The sequence below is a fragment of the Piliocolobus tephrosceles genome, chromosome 2 (genome assembly GCF_002776525.5).
Source record: "Piliocolobus tephrosceles isolate RC106 chromosome 2, ASM277652v3, whole genome shotgun sequence".
In the NCBI taxonomy this organism is placed as follows: Eukaryota; Metazoa; Chordata; class Mammalia; order Primates; family Cercopithecidae; genus Piliocolobus; species Piliocolobus tephrosceles.
In genome coordinates this window covers 37103835-37129647 of record NC_045435.1, presented here as the reverse complement: position 1 = coordinate 37129647, position 25813 = coordinate 37103835, and the positions used below count along the sequence as shown (strand labels likewise).

General features: G+C 36.7%; 1 protein-coding gene across 5 annotated transcripts in view; it reads right to left on the bottom strand.

Moving 5' to 3' along the window:
- STXBP5L (syntaxin binding protein 5 like) overlaps positions 1-25813 on the bottom strand; it is a 465182-nt gene that overhangs the window by 350099 nt on the left and 89270 nt on the right. For all 5 annotated transcript variants that reach the window (XM_023214416.3, XM_023214419.3, XM_023214418.3 and 2 more), the window contains exons 4-5: positions 19642-19723; positions 15906-16006 (exon numbers count right to left, since the gene is read on the bottom strand). In XM_023214416.3, coding sequence (XP_023070184.1) covers positions 15906-16006; positions 19642-19723 — 183 coding nt within the window. The remainder of the gene's footprint in view (positions 1-15905; positions 16007-19641; positions 19724-25813) is intronic.

Below are 25813 nucleotides of genomic sequence, written 5' to 3'. Positions count from 1 at the left end.
ATCACTGGCCATCAGAGAAATGCAAATCAAAACCACAATGAGATACCATCTCACACCAGTTAGAACGGCAATCATTAAAAAATCAGGAAACAACAGGTGTTGGAGAGGATGTGGAGAAATAGGAACACTTTTACACTGTTGGTGGGATTGTAAACTAGTTCAACCATTATGGAAAACAGTATGGCAATTCCTCAAGGATCTAGAACTAGATGTACCATATGACCCAGTCATCCCACTACTGGGTATATACCCAAAGGATTATAAATTATTCTACTACAAAGACACATGCACACTTATGTTTATTGCAGCACTATTCACAATAGCAAAGACTTGGAATCAACCCAAATGTCCATCAGTGACAGACTGGATTAAGAAAATGTGGCACATATACACCATGGAATACTATGCAGCCATAAAAAAGGATGAGTTTGCGTCCTTTGTAGGGACATGGATGCAGCTGGAAACCATCATTCTTAGCAAACTATCACAAGAAGAGAAAACCAAACACTGCATGTTCTCACTCATAGGTGGGAACTGAACAATGAGATCACTTGGACTCGGGAAGGGGAACATCACACACTGGGGCCTATCATGGGGAGGGAGGAGGGGGGAGGGATTGCATTGGGGAGTTATACATGCTATAAATGATGAATTGATGGGTGCTGATGAGTTGATGGATGCAGCTCACCAACATGGCACAAGTATACATATGTAACAAACCTGCACATTATGCACATGTACCCTAGAACTTAAAGTATAATAAAAAAATAATAATAATAAAAATAAATAAATAAATAAATTCTGCTATGAAAATAAATAAATAAATAAAGTATGGAAGACTTATGTTCTCCTTTTCCTGAAATATAATTGTATTTACACAAACAAGACAACCTAAACGTTAGCTAGATACCAGATACCAAAAAGAAGGCTAAGGTAATGGGCCTGCTGGTGGCATATCACAAAAGTGTGTCATTTCTGACAATTTCCTTTTCTCCAAGGAATCGAGGCTCAAAGAAAAGCCTTAATTAAAAGAGTTATCCAAGAGATTTTAAAGAAGTAGACTCTGAAAAATGAGTTAAGACATATTATTACTAATGATCAAATACCATCAACCTGTTAAAAACTGATGGAAGATTAAACAGAGGGAGGCTCTGAGTCAGAAAGGCACAGACAGGCGTGATGATTACCTATGAAATGGTAGCCAGATAGGAGAGAATTATGGTAAAACATTTCATGGAGAATTCTGAAAGAGTATTTCCTTGGCCTCCCAGGATGTAATGTAAAGAATTAACAAATCAATAACAATTAAAATTACAGGATGTAACATAAGAAATTACAGGTCAACAATAATTAGAATAGCTATTGAGTGGACCTCAGTCGCTGGAAAAACAATTCAATAACATCAATATATCAATCATATAATACTTAACCTAATATTCATTACTAATGTAATCACAAGCTATCGTACATGTGAAAATTCCTCTCAATTATTATTATTTTTAAACCCAAAGCTATAATAAAAAGCTGAAATTAAAAAAAAAAAAAAGAAAGAAAGAAACTCACTCAAAACCACATAACTACATGGAAACTGAGCAATGTGCTCCTGAATGACTACTGGGTAAATAACAAAATTAAGGCAGAAATAAAGATATTCTTTGAAACCAATGAGAAGATACACAACGTACCAGAATATCTAGGACACAGCTAAAGCAGTGTTTAGATGGAAATTTATAGCACTAAATGCCCACAGAAGAAAGTGGGAAAGATCTGAAATCAATACCCTAATATCACAGTTAAAAGAACTAGAGAAGCAAGAGCAAACATATTCAAAAGCTAGCAGAAGTCAAGAAATAACTAAGATCAGAGTAGAACTGAAGGAGATGGAGACATGAAAAACCCTTCAAAAACAATACATAAATTCAGAAACGGATTTTTTGAAAAGATCAACAAAACAGATAGACCACTAGCTAGAGTAATAAATAAGAAAAGAGAGAAGAATCAAATAGATGCAGTAAAAATGATAAAGTGGATATCACCACTGATCCCACAGAAACACAAACTACCATCAGAGAATACTATAAACACCTCAATGCAAATAAACTAGAAAATCTGGAAGAAATGGATAAATTCCTGAACACATACACCCTCCCAAGTCTAAACCAGGAAGAAGTTGAATTCTTGAATAGACCAATAACAAGTTCTGAAATTGAGGCAGAAATTAATAGCCTAAAAACCAAAAACAGTCCAGGTCAACATGGATTCACAGCTGAATTCTACCAGAGGTACAAAGAGGAGCTGGTACCATTTCTTCTGAAACTATTCCAAACAATAGAAAAAGAAGGACTCCTCCCTAACTCATTTTATGAGGCCAGTTTCATCCTGATACCAAAACCGGCAGAGACACAACAAAAAACGAAAATGTCAGGCCAATATCCCTGATGAACATCAACGCAAAAATCCTCAATAAAATACTGGCAAACCAAGTCCAGCAGCACATCAAAAAGCTTATCCACCAAGATCGAGTCAGTTTCATCCCTCAGAAGCAAGGCTGGTTAAACATATGCAAATCAATAAACATAATCCATAACATAAGCAGAACCAAACGACAAAAACCACATGATTATCTCAATAGATGCAGAAAAGGCCTTCGACAAAATTTGACACTCTTTCATGCTAAAACCACTCAATAAACTAGGTATTGATGGAACGTATCTCAAAATAATAAGAGCTATTTACGACAAACCCACAGCCAATATCATACTGAATGGGCAAAAACTGGAAGCATTCTCTTTGAAAGCTGGCACATGAAAAGGATGCCCTCTCTCACCACTCCTATTCAACATAGCATTGGAAGTTCTAGCCAGGGCAATCAGGCAAGAGAAAGAAATAAAGGGCATTCAAATAGGAAGAGGAAAAGTCAAATTGTCTTTGTTTGCAGATGACATAATTGTATATTTATAAAACCCCATAATCTCAGCCCCAAATCTCCTTAAGCTGATAAACAACTTCAGCAAAGTCTCAAAATACAAAATCAATGTGCAAAAATCACAAGTATTCCTATACACCGATAATAGACAAACAGCCAAATCATGAGTGAACTCCCATTCACCATTGCTACTAAGAGAATAAAATACATAGGAATACAACTTACAAGGGATGTGAAGGATCTCTTCAAGGAGAGCTACAAACCATTGCTCAAGTAAATAAGAGAGGACACAAACAAATGGAAAAACATTCCATGCTCATGGATAGGAAGAATCAATATTGTGAAAATGGCCATACTGCTCAAAGTAATTTATAGATTCAATGCTATCCCCAACTAGCTACCATTGACATTCTTCACAGAATTAGAAAAAAAATACTTTAAATTTCACATGAAACCATAAAAGAACCCACATAGCTAAGACAATCCTAAGCAAAAGGAACAAAGGTGGAGGCACCATGCTACCTGACTTCAAACTATACTACAAGTCTACAGTAACCAAAACACCATGGTATTTGTAACACAACAGATATATAGACCAATGAAACACAACAGAGGCCTCAGAGATAACACCACACATCTACAACCATTATGATCTTTGACAAACCTGACTAAAACAAGCAATGAGGAAAGGATTCTCTATTTAATAAATGGTGTTGGGAGAACTGGCTAGCCACATCCTGAAAACTGAAACTGGACCCCTTCCTTACACATTACACAAAGATTAACTCAAGATGGATTAAAGACTTAAACATAAGACCTAAACCCATAAAAACACTAGAAGAAAACCTATGCAACACCATTCAGGACATAGGCATGGGCAAAGACTTCATGACTGAAACACCAAAAGCAATGGCAACAAAAGGTAAAATTGACAATTTTACCTAACTAAACTACAGAGATTCTGCACAGCAAAAGAAATTATCATTGGAGTGAAAAGGCAACCTTCAGAATGGGAGAATATTTTTTGCAATCTATTCATCTGACAAAGGCTAATATCTAGAATCTACAAAGAACTTAAACAAATGTACAAGGAAAAAAACAACCCCATAAAAATGTGGGTGAAGGATATGAACAGACACTCCTCAAAAGAAGACATTTATGTAGCCAACAAACATACGAAAAACAGCTCATTATCACCAGTCATTAGAGAAATGCAAATCAAAACCACAATGAGATACCATCTCATGTCAGTTAGAATGGTTATGATTAAAAAGTCAGGAAACAACAGATGCTGGAGAGGATGTGGAGAAATAGAAACACTTTTACCCTGCTGGTGGGAGTGTAAATTAGTTCAACCATTGTGGAAGACAGTGTGGCGATTCCTCAAGGATCTAGAATCAGAAATACCATTTGACTCAGCAATCCCATTACTGGGTATATACCCAAAGAATTATAAATCATTCTACTATAAAGACTACATGCACATGTATGTTTATTTCAGCACTGTTCACAATAGCAAAGACTTGCAACCAACCCAAATGCCCATCAATGATGGACTGGATAAAGCAAATGTGGCACATGTACACCATGGAATACTATGCAGCCATAAAAAAGGATTAGTTCATGTCCTTTGCAGGGACTCGGATGAAGCTGGAAACCATGATTCTCAGCAAACTAACACAAGAACAGAAAACCAAACACTGCATATTCTCACTCAAAAGTGGGAGTTGAACAATGAGAACACATGGACACAGGGAGGGGAACCTCACACACCAGGCCTGTTGGGGGATGGGGGTCTAGGGGAGGAGATAGCATTAGGAGAAATACCTAATGTAGATGACGGATTGATGGGTGCAGCAAACCACCATGGCACATGTATACCTATGTAACAAACCTGCACTTTCTGCACATGTATCCCAGAACTTAAAGTATAATAAAAAAAAATTTAGGCCGGGCGCGGTGGCTCAAGCCTGTAATCCCAGCACTTTGGGAGGCCGAGACGGGTGGATCACGAGGTCAGGAGATCGAGACCATCCTGGCTAACATGGTGAAACCCCGTCTCTACTAAAAAAAAAAAATACACACACAAAAAAACTAGCTGGGCGATGTGGCGGGTGCCTATAGTCCCAGTTACTCGGGAGGCTGAGGCAGGAGAATGGCGTAAACCCAGGAGGCGGAACTTGCAGTGAGCTGAGATCCAGCCACCGCACTCTAGCCTGGGCGACAGAGCGAGACTCCGTCTCAAAAAAAAAAAAAAAAAAAAATTTAAAAAACAACAACAACAAAACATAAATAAAAGAGGAAGGTGCTATGCTACCTGGGAGACACAAAACAATATGATGAGTCAGGCTATAGTGTGTATTTGGAAGATACAGAGAGTGATTGAGAGAGAGAGAGAATGAGAGACAGACAAAAAGAAATGTAAAGAGAATCAAAAAATAATATTCTTTATAATTATACCAAATTATTGATATATTTTCTAAAGAAATAAATGTTACAAAAATAGAAATGCAAAAGTTAAGTTTAAGAAAAAGAACTAAAATAGAATGGTTAATCAGATTGTGGAATATTCATGAAACAGAATACTACATAACAATGAAAATAAATAAACTACAGCTAAATGCAACATGGATGAAACTCATAAATACAGTGCTGAGCAAAGGAATCCAAAAGCAAGCAACTACATATACAGTATTCCATTTTCATACATGTGAAAAACAGGCAAAATTAATCTATAGAGTTGGAAATTAGGATACCTGGGGGTAAGTGACTGGAAGGTAACATACGGGAGTTTCTGTGATTCTAGTAAGTTTCTGTATCTTGATTTAGGTGTTTGTTATACAACGGCAAAGTTATTTCAAGGTGTCCACTTAAGATTTAAACAGTTTCCTGATGATTCAGTAAAATTTACACACAAACAAAAAATAGGGGAAAGTCTATATAAAGAGTGATCCTTTAGAATATATTATAAAGAGGGAAAAAAGCAAGACACAAAACTGTGTAACATGCTACATTAACTTATACTATTAAATTGGCATAATTTGCCTGTTTTTTGACGCATATAAAAATGGAATAATATATATGCAGTTGTTTGCTTTCAGCTTCTTTTGCTCAGCAACGTATTTATGAGTTTCATCCATGTTGCATTTAGCTGTAGTTTAATTTTCATTTTATGTAGCATGTTATACAGTTTTGTGTCTTGCTTTCTTCCTTCTTTATAATATACTCTAAAGATCTTCCTAATTTGTTTAATAATATATTGTGTGTATATAAAATATATATAAATATATATGTATATTTTGTGTCTTGCTTTTTTCCCTCTTTATAATACGTTATAAAGACCTCGCTAATTTGTTTAAAGGTCTTGCTAATTTGTTTAACCAAAAAAAATGATATTCTCTCTATATATGATATATATGAAAATATATGATTTTCTATTTTACTTATGTATATATAAGAAATAAATTTATGTTACATATTGTATTTGCTTATATATGTACATAATGAATGTGTATAAAGAAACAATAAATTAGTTACACTGTTTAGCTCTGCAGAGGGGAACTAAGTAAGTGTCCAGGGGACAGGAATAGAAGAAAGATCCTTTATTGTATATACTGTTGTACCGTTTGAATGTCAAACCCAGTAAATATATTAGTTATGCAACACTTTGAAAAGAATCAAAGCCAATTCAAATTGCCTTTATAAAATAATATTTTAAATGTGGGCTATAAATTGGGTCTGCAAAAGCCAATTCAGATGGATCAAGTTTGCCAGAGATCTCATAAATTATGGAGTTTTCAACAAAATATTGCTTCCTTCCAGTTTAACTAATATTTTTCAGAAATTCTCTGATAATAAGTAGCAGAACACTAGAGTAAGAAAAATTAAATATACATAAGTACAGATAATTTAAGGGTCTATATACATAGCCTACATTTGAATTTCACTCAAAAGCCACATAAAACAATTCTATGCTTTCTCCAGTACTACATACATTTATGATTGTGATAGCAAGGACTGCTATGCCTAAAATATGAATGTTTTATTTTATTCACTACTAAGATCATGTATTACAAAAATCAAGACTTTTTTTTCTTCCTTATTTAGGTTTAAAATTGTATTTATAAGAAGTCCAAGGATCATCCACCAGAAACAGAATATATAAACCTTACCAGATGCAATGGTTCATACTTGTAATCCTAATACTTTGTGAGGCCAAGGCAGGAGGATAGCTTGAGCCCAGTAGTTCAAGTCTAGCCTAGGCAACACAGTGAGAACCCCAGGCCAAGCACAGTGGCTCATGCCTCTAATCCCAGCACTTTGGGAGGCTAAGGTGGGAGGATTGTTTGAGCCCAGGAATTTGAAATCAGCCTGTGCAACATGGAGAGACTCTGTCTCTACAAAAAAAAAACAACAACAAAAATTAAAACTTAGCCAGGCATCGTAGTGCACACCTGTGGTCCAGCTAATCAGGAGGCTAAGGTGGGAGGAGAGGTTGAGCCCAGGAATCTGAAACCAGCCTGGGCAACATGGAGAGACTCTGCCTCTGCCAAAAAAAAAAAAAAAATTAACATTAGCCAGGCATCATAGTGCACACCTCAGGAGGCTAAGGTGGGAAGACTGCTCAAGCCCAGGAATTCAAGGTTGTAGTGAGCCATGCTCGTGCTACTGTATTCCAGCTTAGGTGACAAGTGAGACCCTGTCTCAAAAAAAGCATAGTAAGAAACCATCTCTACTTTAAAAAACAAATAGCTGGGCGTGATAGCACATGCCCATAGTCCCAGCACTTAAGGAGGCTGAGGCAGGAGGACTGCTTGAGCCCAGGAGTTTGAGGCTGCAGTGAGCTATGCTCACACCATTGCACTCCAGCCTGGGAGACAGAGTGGGACCCTGTCTCCAATAATAATACTCCAATAATAGTAATAATAATAATAAAAGCCTATTACTTAACAATCTAAGACTGGTTGCTGCCTTCAAACATTGTAAGACTAAAGACTGTAGGTTCCTTAATAAAATAAGCTCAAATTTATAGTATAAATTCTATAAACCGAAACACATTTAGCATAAACATAAGCATACTTAGAAAATTTACATAATTACATGGCTTATACCAGATGTTTTCGAGTCTATTCCAAAAGATGCTTGATTAAATTCTCCTAAATGACCTGAACCTCCCATTCACCATACTTTGATAATTTCATCTCCTACAATAAGTTATGATCGTAATGAATATTCTCAAGTTATATGACAATATGTATGTATCTTTCTTAAGAGATAAATATCACATTTATCTTTAATGTAAGCATTAAAACATTTTCAAAGTTCCTGTGATTGAAACTTATCTCAAATCTGTCAGCTTGCTCTTTTATATTTCTACCAATTAATCTAATTCAGTTGAGGTAATAAAATTACAATTGGAAATCATCACTACTAATCAATTCTTCCTCCCAAAAAGGCCATAAAAAGGGCCAGAACATTTCCTTCAATATTCCAATTGTGAGGGAGAAATAAAAACACTCTGTCCAACCACATAAAAGTATACAGTCAGATCTACCCAACATATTAGAAGAAAAATCTTACTAGCAGAGAGAAAGATAAAATCAACACGGTAATCTAAATGGGTAATATTTTACTGGTAAAGAAAAATAAATAGTGTAACAACTCTTTACTGATCTTAAATTTTTTCGATATTCTTGAAATTTCTGCTACATTACTTATTTTAAACTAAAATAACCAAAATTAGGACTAATCTAGAGAAATAAGTCCTATCTAGTTCCAAAAATGTCTAAAATATAAATTCCCTTCCTCATAAAAAAAAAAACTAAGTACAGAGATTTGGGGCGAGATAGTTGACTAGAAGTGGTTAATGAGCACCACTCTCATGGAGAGAAAAAACAGTGGTGAATGGATGCTAGCTCTTCAATCAGAACATCCAGGTAGAAACATGGGGATTTATCAGGGAAATAGCATCACCCACAGTGAACAGAGAAGAGCAAGACAGGACAATTGCCCATCCAAAAGTGGCATGGAGCCAGGGAAGTCCTTGCACCACAGGGAACAGTGAGTGAGTGACAGTCCCCAGAGGTTCACACTTCTGCCATGGACTTTGGCATCCTTGGACTCAGGATCCCATTTCTCATGATCCCCGCAACCAGGGCCTCCAGACTCCCAGCAGTATTGGATCCCCAGGCACCTCAACACCAGCAGCTGCAGCTCTAGCAATGGAGGAGGCCAGGCTCTCTCACATGTCCCCAGGAAAGAGGATGAATTCATGCGGCTGAAGAGTAACAAGGCCCACCGGCCTGGGACACTAGTGAGGCCACCACAGTCCTATCAGAATTCTCAGATCAGGAGCAGCTCTGTGCTTTTCTGGAACAAGCTCCCAGAGGGAGAGGCAGACCACATCCACAACCCTCCCTCCTGTTTGACCTCAGGCTGGGGAGTGTACGCAGTGATTAGGGGCAATGTAGACACCCAGTACAAGGCAGCCACCTTAAGGAAAAGTAGCCAGACTGTTTTCCACATGTGCCCCCACCCCTGCTACTTCTCACTGAGCAAGGCCTCCTGACCTAGAACCTCAGTCACCCCACACTGGGCTCTTGGGCCACTACCAGCTCTCCACTTCCCTGGGACAGAGCTCTCAGAGGGAGAGGCAGGCCACCTTGTTTGTTGCTCTACAACCTTCCCTCCTGATGCTCTCAAGATCAGGAGGGTACACAGTGATTAGGGACTACCATGAACCCCTAGCACAGTGCAGCCACCTTACAGAAAAGCAGCAAACTATTTTCTACATGGGTCCCCAACCCTGTTATGCTTCTCTGGGCAGTGGCTCCCTACTGGGGTCTCCAGCCACCCCCCACCTAAGCTCTCAGGCTAGTAGCAGCTCTGTGCTTTTCTGGGACAGAGCTCACAGAAGAAGCAAGCAAGCCACAATTTTTGCTGCCCTGCAGCCCTTGCTCCTGTTCCCCTGGAGACTGAGAAGAAGTATAGTGGTTGGGGACCGATAGAAACCTCTAGCACAACACAGCCACTTTACGGAAAAGCAGCCAGACTTGTCCACATGCCTCCACTACTCTTCACTGGGTAGTGCCTCTTGACCTGGGCTCCCAGCACAATCACCCTGCCCTGCCTGAGCACTTCAGAAGGTGGTAGCTCTCCATTTCACTGAGGAGGAAATCCCAGAGACAACCCACAGCCCTTCTACCATTGCAGCTGCAGTGATACTGTACTTACTGCCCTCAGGCTGGGGAAGGAATAAAGGGCCTGGTTGTTACACTGGAACCTACACTACACTAAAGTCACAGTACAGAGAGTAGCCCAGTCTGTCTTCCCTGTGAGTTCTCACTCCCAACTCTTCACCAAGCAGGGTCCCTGGGTTGGGACAGCAGAACAGCCCCATCCTCAGCTGAACATTCCCACTGCTGGTGGCTTTGTGTTTCCCTGGGGCAGGGCTCCCAGAAGGAAGCAAAAGCCTCTCTGCTACTGCCTTGGCAGCAATTCTGCCCTTGCTGCCCTTGGACTACAGATGAAACAAAGAGCCTGAGGACTTTATTCACACTGCTAGCATAACACAGTCACTATAAAGAGACAAGCCCAGTCTCCTCTTTGTGAACCCTCCAGCCCCTCCTCTTCACCAAGCAGGGCCCCCAGCTCAGGCCAGCAGTGCAGGCACCACCCCCTCGGGTGAACATCCTCAGTAGCAACGTTCTGTGTTCCCTCAGATAGAGCTCCCAGAGGCAATTGAAAGCCCCTCTACCACTGCCACTGCAGTGGTACTACCCTTTCTGCCCTTGAAACAGGAGGAATGTTCCTTTATCCCCATCACAGTACATGTGACAGCGGTGTGGCTTGCTTCTTCTGTGCCCTGTTGCTCAAACCCCTAGGGGGTAGTATGCAGATGGGCAGATCATGGGGAGTGTTTTGGAGCTTTGACCCCATGGCAGTGTCTAGGGTTGAGTGCTTACAGCTCCCAAAGCTCCAGTGGGTGTGTGTTACAGTGGGCTGTTACAGTGGGCTCTTTCAGTTTTGCTGTCTGCAGGTGGCTTATGTTAATCAGCTCAGTTAGACCCTCTGCCCGATGGCAAGGACAGAGGGCTTTCTGTATCCCAGGTTCTTGCTCTAGTATACCAGAAAAATCAGATGACAAGTGGAGCTTGGAGGATGGGTACAAAGTTTTATTGAGTGGTGGAGGTAGCCCTCAGTGAGGTGGATGGGGAACAAAAGGGGAGGTGGAGTGGGAAGGTGGCCTTTCCCTGGAGTCCAGCCCAACTGAATTCTGCATCGTCTCACCTTGATGGCCTGCCGGTGTCTGCTGGTGTCTGTCAGTGTGCTTTTCTGCTCCTTTTGATGTTCAGCCACTTGTATGTGTCATGCCCACTAAGGTCTCTCAGGTTTATATGGGCACAGGATGGGGGCATGGCAGGCCAGAGTGGTCTTGGAAAATACAACATTTGGGAGCAAAACAGTAGTGCCTTTTCTCACATAGGTCCACAGGCAAAGGCCTGAGGGTGAAGCCCTTGCCAGGGATACCACCCTTCTCTACCCGGCATTTCTCTGCCCCCCCAACCCCCCTTCACCATATCAACCTCAGACTGAGAAAGCAGCAAAGATCTGAGTGCTTTAACTATACCTTGAACAAACTGCAGCTGCCCTAAGAAGAGGCTAGTCTGTCTCCCCGACGAGCCCTCCATCCCCCCTGCTTATCACCAGGCAGTGCCCTCCAAGCTTGGGCCCATAATACAGCCACCTCACACCAGGCTGACTGCATTGTCAGCAGCTCTGCATTTCTCTAGGGTAGAGCCCCAAGAGACAAGTGAAAGGTCCTCAGCCACAGTCACTGACCTTGGCAAGTTTCCTTCCCCTGTTGTCTCCAAGCAAGGTAAGGAACATAAAGCCTGAGCTTGCCCCAGGGCTGTGGTGTACAGCCTGGGAGTACCAAGAAATGACATGTAGCCAGCACTCAAGTGGGAGAGGAGCCCACTTTCAGAACACTAAGAGACTGCTGTTGAGAAGAAATAGAGGTGCCACATTGCTGAGCAAAGCCTGTCTACTGGTCATTATGCTTAAGTAGCATCTACTGGATCACAACCCAAAAATATTTTTCAACCTCAAAATCATTTTGCTAATATATCTACCTCCCTGTGAAACCAAGGACAAGAACTCAGCTACAAATAAATGTCCTGCATAAAGTCTCAGTCCTCTGAAAACATCCAGAAAGGAAGTCAACTGACTATACTCAAATTACTATACTCAAATTTGATGTGGGCTGATGGAAAATCAGCCCACACAGACCCAGCACAACAACTCTGGCAACTCAAAAATCCAGAATGTCTCCTTTCCCACAAATAGTCACACTAGTTCCCCAGCAAGAATTCTTAACCAGACTGAAATAGCAGAAATAGAATTCAGAATCTAGATAGAAATGAAGATCATGAAGATTCAGGAGAAAGTGGAAACCCAATACAAGGAATCTAAGGATTATAATAAAATGATACAAGAACTGATAGATGAAATGGCCATTATAAGAAATACTCGGCCAGGTGTGGTGGCTCATGCCTGTAGTCCCAGCACTTTGGGAGGCCAAGGCAGATGGATCATGAGGTCATGAGATTGACCATCCTGGCCAACATGGTGAAAGCCTATCTACTAAAAATACAAAAATTAGCCAGGCATGGTGTCGTGCACCTGTAGTCCCAGGTACTCAGGAAGCTGAGGCAGGAGAATCGCTAGAACCAGAGAGGCGGAGGTTGCAGTGAACCAAGATTGTGCCACTGCACTTCAACCTGGGCAACAGAGAGAGACTCCGTCTCAAAAAAAAAAAAAAAAAAAAAAGACTCAAACTGATCTGATAGAGTAGAAAACACACTACAAGAATTTCATAATGTAATTGCAAGTATCAACAAAAGAATAGACCAAGTTCAGGAAAGAATCTGAGAGCTCAATGACTGGTTCTCTGAACTAACTTGGTCAGAGAAAGAAAATGAACAAAATACTAAAAAAAAATAAGAGATTATGTAAAGAGACCAAATCTACAATTCACTGGTGTCCCTGAAAGAGATAAGGAGAGAGCAAGCAACTTGGAAAATATATTTCAGAATATCATCCATGAAAACGTCCCCAGCCTCACTAGAGAGGCCAAAATACAAATTCAGTACCAATGTGAGGTACTACACAAAAGACCATGGCCAAGACACATAATCTTCAGATTCTCCAAGGCTAAAATAAAAGGGAAAAAGTGAAAGGCAGCTGGAGAGAAGGAGCAAGTCACCTACAAAGGAAACCCCATTAGGCTAACAGAGGACCTTTCAATAGAAACCTTACAAGCCAGAAGAAATTGGGGGTCTATATTCAGCCTTACTAAAGAAAACAATTTCCAAGCAAGAATTTCATATCCAGCCAAACTGAGCTTCATAAGCCTCGTAGAAATTAGATCCTTTCCAGATAAGCAAATGCTAAGGGAATTCATGACCACCAGATCTGCCTTACAAGAAGTCCTGAAAGGAGTACTAAATATGGAAAGCAAAGACTGTTATAAGCTACTACAAAAACACACTTAGGTATAAAAACTATTGATCCTATAAAGCAACCATATGAACAAGTCTGCACAATAGCCAGCTAGAATCATGATGAAAGGATCAAATCCACACATACCAATATTAAACTTGAATGTAAATGGGCTAAATGTTCCAATTAAAAGTCATGGAGTGGCAAGCTTATAAAGAAGCAGGACCGAATGGTATGCTGTCTTCAAGAGGCCCATCTCACATGTAATGACACCCATAGGCTCAATGTAAAGGGATAAAGGAAAATCTAACAAGCAAATGGAAAACAGAAAAAAGCAGGGGTTGCTATTCTAATTTCAGACAAAGCATACTTTAAACCAACAAAGATCAAAAAAGACATGGAAGGATATTACATAATGGTAAAGAGTTCAATTAAACAAGAATACCTAACTTTCCTAAATATATATGCACCCAACACAGGAGCACTCAGATTCATAAAGCAAGCTCTTAGAGACCTATGAAGAGACTTAGATTCCCAACAATAATAGTGGGAGACTTCAACACCCTACTGACGGTTTTTAGATAGACCATCCAGTCAGAAAATTAACAAAGATTTCCAGGATCTAAACTTAACACTTGACCAAATGGAACTATTAGACATCTACAAAATGCTCTACCCAAAAGGAACAGAATATACTGTCTTCTCATCTGCACATAGCACATGATCTAAAATCAACCACACAATTGGACATAAAACAATCCTCAGAAAATCTAAAAAAAATGAAACCAGACCAACCACACTCTCAGGCCATAATGCAATAAAAATAAAACTAAATACTAAGAAAATCACTCAAAACCATACAATTGGATGGAAATTAAACAACCTGGTCCTGACCTTTGGGTAAACAATGAAATTATGGCAGACATCAGGAAATTCTCTGAAACTACTGAGAACCAAGAAAACATACCAGAATCTCTAGGACACAGCTAAAGTAGTGCTAAGAGGAAAGTTTATAGTGCTAAAGGTCCACATCAAAAATTCATAAAATCTCAAATTCGCAATCAAACATTACACCTAGAGAAACTAGAGAAACAATACAAAACAAACCCAAAGCTAGCAAAAGACAAGAAATAACTAAAATCAGAGCTGAAATGAAGGAAACTAAGATGCAAAAAAAACATACAAAAAGATCAATGAGTACAAGAGTTGGTTTTTTGACATAAGAAATATGATAGACCACTAGCTAAGCTAAGAAAGAGAAGAAGAGAGAAGATCCAAATAAACAATCATAAGCACCAAAAAAGATATTACCACCAGCCCCACAGAAATATAAAAAACCCTCAGAGACCGCTATGAACACCTCTATGCACACAGACTAGAAAACCTAAAAGAAATGAATATATTCCCGGAAACATACAAACTCCCAAGATTGAGCAAGGGAGAAATTGAATCCCTGGACAGATCAATAAAGAGTTCCAAAATTAAATCAGTAATAAAAAGCCTACCAACCATAAAGGACCCAGGACAAGAATGATTCACAGCCAAATTCCACCAGATGCATAAAGAATAGCTTTTACCATTCTAACTGAAACTACTCTAAAAAAATGAGGAGGAGGAACTCCTTTCTGACTCATCCTGTGAGGCCAGCTTCATCCTGATACCAAAACCTGGCAGAAATACAACAAAAAAATCTTCAGGCCAATATCCTTGATGAACACAGATGTAAAAATTCTCAACAAAATACTAGCAAACTGAATCCTGCAGCACATGAAAAAGCTAATCAAGCACACTCAAGCAGGTTTTATCCCGGGATGCAAGGTTGGTTTAATAATCACAAATAAATAAATGTGCTTTACTATATAAACAGAATTGAAAACAAAAACCACATGACTATCTCAATAGATGCAGAAAAGGCTTCTGGTACAATTCAATGTCCTTCATATTAAAAACCCTCAACAAACTAGACATTGAAGGAACATATTTCAAAATAACAAGAGCCATCTATGACAAACCCATAGCCAACATCATATTGAATGGGCAAAAGCTGGAAGCATTCCCCTTGAAAACCAAAACAAGACAAGGATACCATCTCTCACCATTCCTAGTTAACATAGTACTGGAAGTCCTAGGCAGAGCAATCACGCAAGAGAAAGAAATAAAAAGCCTGTAAATATTAATAGGAAGAAAGGAAGTCAAACTATCTCTCTTTGAAGATAATATGATTCTATACATAGAAAATCCCATAATTTCAGCCCAAAAGTTCCTTAAGCTAATAAACATTGCATTAGTAGGTGACTGGATCTATATCAATTATGCATCTTCTACAAAAAAGAAACCACTATGAAAGTAAGCATAAACATTAAATTATTTCTAGCTGTTGAGATTATGAGGGAAAAAGCCTGTCAAGTTAACAAAAACTTGCTCAGGAAATAATTTTGTTGTACATTAAGAAATTGTTTAATCCATGGGTTCTTACCGTTCTCGGTTAAATTTAAGAGAATGGAGAATGGCTGGCCTTTTTTGTCTAAGGTTCCACAAATGAAGTGTATCATCTGAACTTGCACTGACCAAGGCACCCTAGAACAAAAAAAATATAAAGTAAGCGTGTGATTTACTTAATTAAGGGTTTTTGTGAAGCACAAACAAGCTAATTTACTCAATTTTTTTACTACCTGAAGAGTTACTTGTGTCTATATAACCCAGAAATATCAGGAAGGATAGGTGCATAAACTTCAATCAGGAAGGGTAAGAATGCTAAAAGTAGAAGAGGAAACTGACCCACTGCATTTCGACGGTCAGAAAGACTAGCTTAAGGAATATTTATTTACCAATAGAGAGGATTAATTATTATAGCATCATTATTATCATTAAAGGTTTTTCTTCGGGAAAAAATCGTTTAGGGATTTTTTTTTCTACTATTTACACATATACTACATAGCCTTACAGAGAAGCAAATATTCAATGCAGTCTTACAAAATTGAATACAGGTCATATAAAAATTCTCCTTTGCAAGAATTTTCTGTATATTTGGAAAGTGTATATTCTTCCTAAAAAGTATATTTGGTATAATTTAATTTGCTTCTTATAGCCTAAGAAGCTTCATCAATAGTAAAGGAAAATATCCATAATAAAAGAAAACATTTCTCCAACTAGAATTTAGTATAACTATAAAATTATACTAAGATTCTTTTTATACAGCACCGCCAAATACAAATGAATCCTATTTCATATACAATAGGATATTTTCTACCTCTTAATGTGGCAGAAAGCATATGGACAGATAATAATTATATGCTTAAACTACTTATTTTACTGGGTTAAATCAGATCATTTAAAAATGTTAGAACTTTTACCATAATGACAGTTGACCAGCTGAAAATGTCGATGCTTATCCATTAACGGATCCTAAATCCAGAGCATTAAATGTGTTCTCTAAGAGTGATCTTTCAGAACCTTGGTTGTCCTGAGATACCTAAAAGGCTTTTTATATTTTCCAAAGTACTTTGTTAGAAGTAATCTCTTATAGTTTACAGTATCAATCACAGATATCCCAATCAGATGCTAGGAAGAACTATATTGAAATTGCTAGCATTTATTTCTTCTTTCTGAATTAGAAGAGAGAAGACAGGAATCTAAATGCCCTTCTATAACAATTTCTAAGCCAAAAAAATGCTCATGTGTCCTATGATGGGTCTCTTTATATTGGGTACCAGTGATTTTAGTCTCAGAGAGGAATGGCTTTATAAAAATAGAAACATAATCAAAGATCATATTCACGAAAATATTTAGAAATTTGTATGATTTGCATATTTGTATCTAATTACCTATATACATGTTCAAAGATGTATATATTGATATATATATCTTAACATGAACTCAGATAATTTCCTGCCATGAAATAGGAGGTATTCTATATATGTCTTGAGAATTTTTGTTTTTGTTTGCCTGTTTTATTTGTATATTGTACATATGCTTCCTATAAACCAACTAGAAATCTATTAGGATTCCTTGAAAGCATTTGATGAGCTACAATTGATTTTTTTGAGATACAGTATACTAGTCTCATTTCCTAGAGAGGTGGAAGTTCACCTGAGATAGGGTGAGGATAGAACATGATATGTAACAACAATAAAACATTCTCTACAAGAGATAGTTACATGCTATACAGAAGATATAACATGCCAAAGGCAAAATGGAATTAAAGTAGCATATATTCAATAATATTTTAGTGTAATACCTAAATAATTCTAGTGAGGAATGCAGTAATTTTTTTTTTTTTTTTTTTTTTTGAGATGGAGTCTTGCTCTGTCGCCAGGCTGGAGTGCAGTGGTGCAGTCTTAGCTCACTGCAACTTCTGCCTCCCAGGTTCAAGCAATTCTCCTGCCTCAGCATCCCGAGTACCTGGGACTACAGGCGTGTGCCACCATGCCCAGCTAATTTTTGTATTTTTAGTAGAGACGGGGTTTCACCATGTTGGCCCGGATGGTCTTGATCTCTTAACCTCGTAATCCACCCGCCTCAGTTTCCCAAAGTGTTAGGATTACAAGCGTCAGCCACCGCGCCTGGCCAGTATTCTTAATTCTGTGATAAAACTGAGACGTGACTTATCATCAGAGGGAAGTGAACAATACCACTAAGCCTAACAGCACCTACAGAGACAGACACATGAAAGTAAGCACATCAGCAGAGTGTCCAGGTTCATTTATAAAAGCAAAGTGAACCTACCAAAAGCACTATAAAGATCTGTGAAAATATTTAAAACTAAGAATAGAAAAACCAGTCAGGTCAGAAACTGGGAAGTTGGGAAAAGATACAGAAACTTTGTGTGAGGTACATAGGGCGAGTAGTTCAGGATAAATGATGTGAACAAGGCAAGGAGGTTGAAGGCTTGTCTTTATTTATTCTTAGTTATGTACCATAGGGGCAAACTTAGGACCTGGAAGACAAATCTCAAAGGATCAGACCCAGTAAAAATCATATGGAAACAAATTATGCCTGTAAGTGCATATCTACCCAGAAGGCAAAAAGCTGAGATCCCTCAACAAGGAACTACAAAGTAGCACTGAGACCTCAAGAAGCCTGACATTCTAGATAATAATGAGCAGTTATTACAATGAACTATTTTTCAAATGTTTTCTTTACCTTCCTTTCCCATTTCAGTACCCCAGAGCAAGTGTGCCTACATTGTGAAATATGCTAGGTTTGTCAATAAAGAGGATCTCACAGTCTTCTGAGAAAGATTTTGAGCCAAGAGAAGTGAAAAGTGAACATTTGCCAACATCTTTCTTGCCTTGGGTTATCTCTGATATGAAGTTCTATGAGACATTTTACCCACATTTACAATGTAAGTTCTTAGGAAGATATACAGTTATAGATATATGCAAATATATGCCGACACTATGAAAGATCATTGTCATGCCGTGAAAAAAATAACCAAACTTTTTTTTTCCGAGGCACTGAGTTCAATCTTCTAAGTGCCTGCATTTGGCATGCACAAACTTTTAAAGCATTTTTGCATTGACTGGCTCACTTAATATAAAATAAGCTCTAGAAGACTCTAATTTCCACTATAAAAATCTGATTCAAGAAAGCTTCAAGTAGCCTTCTACTAATGTAATATCTGCAACCTCTCTGAGCTTCATAAATACATATTTTGTTTTCAGAGAGTTCCTTATCACCATAATTTTATAAAAATGTAGATAAAGTAGAGAGCTAATTCCCATAATAGCTATGGACACAAAATAAATACAAATGCATATCTATTCCAACAGATGCATTTGGAGATACATACAGATAAAAGGGCCCATATGTATATAAGCAAAAAGATCACTTCAGGGAAGATAAAGATAAAACATGAAGTTAGGCCTTGGTTAAAAAATGTAAGTTGGTGGGAAGTGAGTGGATAGAAAAAAAGATTAGTGGCCAGTGAAGCAATCAAAGGACATTAGGATTTTTAAAAAAATTTAAATAATTAAACTAAATTATGCTATATAGTAACAATAACAGAATATGATATATACAATCTTTTTTCTTTAGAATTTAATAAATAAACCAATACAGGAGTACAGTCTTTTGTGAAAAATGTAATCAGAAGTAATATCGAATGCATATATATTTAAGCATTTAGAACCACAGTATTTAAAAATTACATTAACTGATTCACTGTGTAGTGGGGGAGTGTGTGATTTAAGTAGTCAAAAAATAATCCTTACCTCATTGATCAAAAATTGGAGCTGTAGGACAGCTGCGCCACTTTCATGTTGGCAATAGCAATCAACACCAGGTCTCCCGAGTCTAATGTAATAAAAGTCAAGGATTCTAACATTTTAATTAGCACCAATATTAATGAGTAAAGAAACTAACTTATTTAGCATCAGATGTTTTGCTTTTTAGTTTCCCTTATTTTTATAAATAGTTGAAAAATCTTACTCTTAGTAGATGTAAGTTAAATTGTATAGCTCAGATGTTTAATACTCCAACAATTTGAAAAATAGAAAGACAGTAAGGAATTTGAGAGAGCAGCTTTTTCCATGAAGTTAAAAAAGAATTGGGAATCCAGATACACCTCATTTCATTTAAGATATTTTAATTGATTAAACACTTTTTTCACTAAAATAAATTCAAAATGAGTCAATAATTTGACATAATTAAATCATAAGATGAGTTAAAAAAAGACACAGGTAAATATGTTGATAATCTTGACATACAAAAAATCTTCTAAGCGTAATTTAAAACTCAGAGATCATAAAGAAATTGATTGACATAGTTGACTAAATAAAAGTATAAAATATCTACATAGAAAAACATGACAAATAAGGTAAAAAAAAAGAACATTAGAAAATAAATAGTAACAAGTCATCTACGCCATACTACATAACATATAGGGAAGAGACAGAGAGAAAAAAAGGAAGGAGGAGGAATGGAGGTTAAAAAAAGGAATGAGAAAACACCATATAACAAAATTTACTTACATATTCTATACCAAATGATCTGATATATATGTATATTTACTTATCATTTGTTTGCTTGCATAAAGATATAAATTAGATGACAGTCTCCACTTATGGTCATAATGAGGAACGTGGGCCAGTTCTACTCACTACCTAAAACAATTAAAAATCTTACCAAATTTATGTAAGAAATTTTAAGACACTGCACATCAGGTAGGAAATGACAATGATCCCCGAAAGAAAGAAAATATATAAGGCGAGGCTTATGATAGCCCCAGTTTACTGCCTAGAGAGAATTTCAAGACTCCAGCACAAGGAGGGGGAACCCAGATAAAATCTAGCAGGCCTACTGAGTAAGGAGACAGAACTAACAGTCTAGAGAGGCCAGGGACAACTAGAGTTCACAGGGTTAAGTAGCAAAGAAGAACATATGACACAAAAAGAGCTCTAGAGATTCGCAGAAGGGTCCTCCTCAAATCTTTAGCTAAGTACTAATGAAGGAATAAGTTTGAGGAAACTACCTGAGACTGAGGAAAGAACAAACCAAGAAGAAAAAGCATACATCTTGAAAAAGAAATCAAGAAAACAAACCAAAAGCAAAGTTTATATTGAGGCAAGAATTTTTCATGTTCCCACCAGCAAAAGTGCAAGCCCTCAGAAATCACATGCAAAGTACTCAGAGAATATTACCTCAGTATGAGGAAAAATTCCTCCCTAAGATAAAGACTGCTGTGGTTCTGCTTACCAATACTTAAAACCAGGTTACAAAACGATCAAACTATTCCACATAACTTAACTGCATACTAAACAAAGATCAAGGATAATTATACAAATACAAAAACCTTTAGCACTCAAAAAGGTAAAATTCAAGAGGTATGCCATTCAATGCAGAGAACTAAAAAACATAACTTGTAACAAGGAGAAATATCAATAGAAGATACCCAGAAATAAAACAGGATAGAAATAATAGACAGAGATAGTAAAACACTTATTATACTACACTGCATATGTTGAAGAAGGTAGAGAGGAGATTGAGCATATTAAGTAGATACACAGAAGATAGATCTATCTATCCATCCATCTATCTACCTATCTCAAATAGAATATCTAGAGATTTTTTTAAAAAATACATTGAAGATTAGTGAACTTGAAAATAAGTCAAGAAAAACTATCCAAAATATAACACAGAGAAAAAAATAACTCAGGCATAGAGGAAGAACAGCACACAAAAATGAAACTGAAATAAAGACACTTTTCAGACACACAAACCTGAAATAACTCATTCTGAAAAGACCTACACTAAAAGGAATGTTAAAGAGGGTCTTCAGGCAAAAGGGAAATGATATCAAATAGTATCTGGATATACAAAAAGGAATAAAGAATATTTAAAATGATAAATATATGGGTAAATATAAAATACAAGTTATCTTTAAAAGATAATTTACTGTTTAAAGCAAAAATAATAATAGTACATTTGTGGTTTATAGCATATGTGGAAGCAAAATTATGTTAACGATATCACAAAGGCCAATAGTAGGAGAAATAGAAACTTTATTATTGTACCATTCATAAAGTAGTATAACATTAATTGAAGGTAAACTTTGATAAGGTACAGCTGTACACTATTAATATAAATCATAAGGCAATCACCAAGATTATTATAGCTAAATTAGCCAACAAAGGAGACAAAATGAAATCATTAAAAAGTTTAACAAAAAATCAGGCAGAACATTGTTGGGGGGAACTAAGAACTAGCAAGATAAGTAGAAAACAAAGAGCAAGATGGTAGGTTTATACCCAGCCATACCAATACCACACTAAACGCAAACAGGGTAAACACCACATTTAAAACGCAGTGATTGTCAGAGAAGACAAAAATGCAATACCTAAGCATGTGCTTTGAACACAAACCTCCTTTAAATATATACAAATAGGTTAAAAGTTAAAACATGGAAAATTATACACCATGCTAACATTAATCAAGATATAGGTGGAAAGATATATTAATATACAGTAAAGTTGATTTCGGAACACATAACATTACCAGGGTTAAAGGTGGTCACTTCATAATAAGAAGTGGGTCAAATTATTTTAAAAAAACATAAAAATCCTAAATTATACACCTAATTACAGAGCTTAAAATACATGATACAAAAATGATAGAACCACAAAGAGAAACAGATGAATTCACAATTATAGTTGGAGTTTTTAACAACTCTTTCTCAATAACTAACATAAGACAAAATCAGTAAAAATGAAGAAGACATAAATAAAAGACTATCAACCAACTTGACCCAATTGGCATTTATAAAACACACAACCCAAAAAGAGCAGAATACGTATATTTTTGAAGTATAAAAGAAACAATTACTAAGAGATAAAATATTTTGAACTATAAAACAAGCATCAAAACATTTGAAAGTACTGAAATCATAAAGAGTATAGTTTCTGACCATAATTGAATTAGAAATTAATAACATCCAGAAAACTTTCCAAATGTTTGAAAATTAAATTACAAACTACTAAATAAACATTGATTTAAAAAAACCATAAGAGTAATTAGATAATAATTTAACACACTAATAAAAATATAGCATACCAAAGATGTGAGATGCAGCTAAAGCGGCACTTTGAGAAAAATTTAGAGCTTTTGCTACCTATATTAGCAAAGAAAAATATCTTGAATTATGTAAGCTTTCATCTTAAGAAGCTAGAAAAAGAAGAGCAAATTAATATCAAAACCAGAAAAAAAGAACAATAATAAAGATGATCAGATAAATTAGTAAAATAGAAACAGATTAACAATTAATAAAAGAGTGAAACCAAAAGCTGGTTTGAAAAATTCAGTGAAATTAATTAACCTTCAGCCAGAGTGATCAAGGTTAAAAGAAATAACACACATTTCCTTTATAAGGAAAGGAATATTACCAAAAAAACTTTAGAAATTAAAAAGACAACAAACAAATATTATTTACAAAATTATGCCAATAAATTTGACAATCTAAATGAAATAGACAAATTCCCAGAAAGACACAAATTACCCAAGGAGAAGCAGGAAATTTAACAGCACTATACAAATTAATGAAACTAAACAAATTAATTCTAATTAAAATTATTTCCTCAAAGAAAACTCCAGGTCAAGATACCATTACTTATAAAATAAAATCTATGATACATTTAGAGGAAAAAATAATGCCAATTCTATAAAATTCCTGCAGAAAAATTGAGAGGAAGAAAGATTTTCTGACTCATTCTATAAAAATACTTTTACTCTAATACCACATCATGACAAATGATATCATAAAACAAGAAAACTTCAGACTAATATCTCTCATGAATATAGATTCAAAAAATACCAATAAAAAATGTTGGCAAATTGAATACAACAACATATAAAAAGCCTATAATGCTGCATAAGGCCAAGGCAGGAGGATCACTTGAGGCCAGGATTTACAGACCAGCCTGGGCAACATGGCAAGATTGCCCATCTCTACAAAACTTTAAAAAATAATAAAATTAGCTGGGTTCAATGGCACATACCTGTGGTCCCAGATAATAAGGATGGTGAGGCAAGAAGATTGCTTAAGTCCAGGAGTTTAAGGTTATAGTGAGCTCTGATCACACCTCTGCACTCCCATCTGGATGACAGAGTAGAGCCTTTCAAAAAAAAGAAAGAAAGAAAAAAAAAAGCCACCAGGTGTGGTGGCTCACTCCTGGAATCCCAATACTTTGGGAAGCCAAAGCAGAATGATTGCTTGAAGCCACGAGTTCAAGACAAGTCTGGCCAACATAGTGAGACCCCATCTCTACAAATAAAATTTTTGAAAAATTAGCTGTCCATGATGATGGATGCCTGTAGTCCCAGCTACTCAGCAGGCTTAGGTGGGAGAATTGCTTGAACCCAGGAATTTGAGGCTTCGGTGAACTATGACCATGCCACTGAACTTGAGCCTGGGTGACAGAGAAAGACCTCATCTCTAGAAAATATATGTATTTTAAAAATGTTTAAAGAATTATATAATATAACCAGTGGGATTTATGCCAGGAATGCAATGTTGGTTGAACATTTTAAAAATCGATCAATGTAAGTCATCCTATCAACTGAAAACAAAACCAATCATTTTGATAGATACAGAAAAAGCATTTGACAAAATTTAAGATGCTTTCATAATAAAATATCCCAGCAAACTAGGAAAAGTGAACTTCCTCAATCTGATTAAGTGCATATAAGGAAAATTTGTACATTATTCTTAACAGCAAGAGGAACGATACTTTCTACCTGGGATATGAATAAAGCAAGAATCATCTATCATTATTTCTATTTACTATCATGCTAGATACTAGAAGTACTATCAAGTACATTAAGGTGAGAAAAATAAATAAAAACCATGCAGGCTGGAAAGGAAGACAACTCTATTTGTAGAAAACATAAAATTTATATAGGAAAACAACAAGAAAGCCATAAAATATTACTGAAACAAATAAATGACACAGTTGTAGAATGCAAAATCAATTTTTTTTTTTTTTTAAGATGGAGTCTCACTCATGTTGCCCAGGCTGGAGTATACTGGCACAATATCAATTACTGTAAACTCTGTCCCCTGAGTTCAAGCGATTCTCCTGCCTCAGCCTCCCAAGTAAGTGGGATTACAGGAGCCCACCACTATGCCAGCTAATCTTTATAGTTTTAGTAGAGATAGGATTTCACCATGTTGGCTAGGCTGGTCTCAAACTCCTGACCTCAAGTGATCTGCCCATATCAGCCTCCCAAAGTGCTGGGATTAGTTGTGAGCCACCATGTCCAGCCCCCAAATTTTTAAATCAATTGTAATTCTATCTACTAGCAAAGACCAATTATATATTAAGAAAAATTCATTTAAAACAGCATCAAGAAATACTTTGGAATAAGTTTAACAAAAGATATTTTAAGACCTGTTCACTGAAAGCTAAAAAATATTACAAAGAGAAATTAAAGACCAAAACAAATGAAGATGTTCAAGATTCAATATTGTTAAAATGACAACTTTCCTTAAATTCATCTGGATTCATTAAAATGACCATACTTTCCAAAGCAATCTACAGATTCAGTACAATTTCTATCAAAATACTAATGTCATTTTTCACAGAATTAGAAAAAAACTCTTAAAATTCATATGGAACAAACAAAAATGCCAGAATAGCCAAAGCAATCTTAAGCAGAAAGAACAAAGCTGAAGACATAACATTACCTGACCTCACATTATACTACAAAGCTACAGTAACCCAAACAGCATGATACTGATATAAAAATAGACACATATATCAATAGAACAGAATCGAGAACCCAGAAATAGGGGGGCAGAGCAAGATGGCCTAATAGGAACAGCTTCAGCCTCCATCTCCCAGCCCGAGCGACACAGAAGACCGGTGATTTCTGCATTTTCAACGGAGGTAC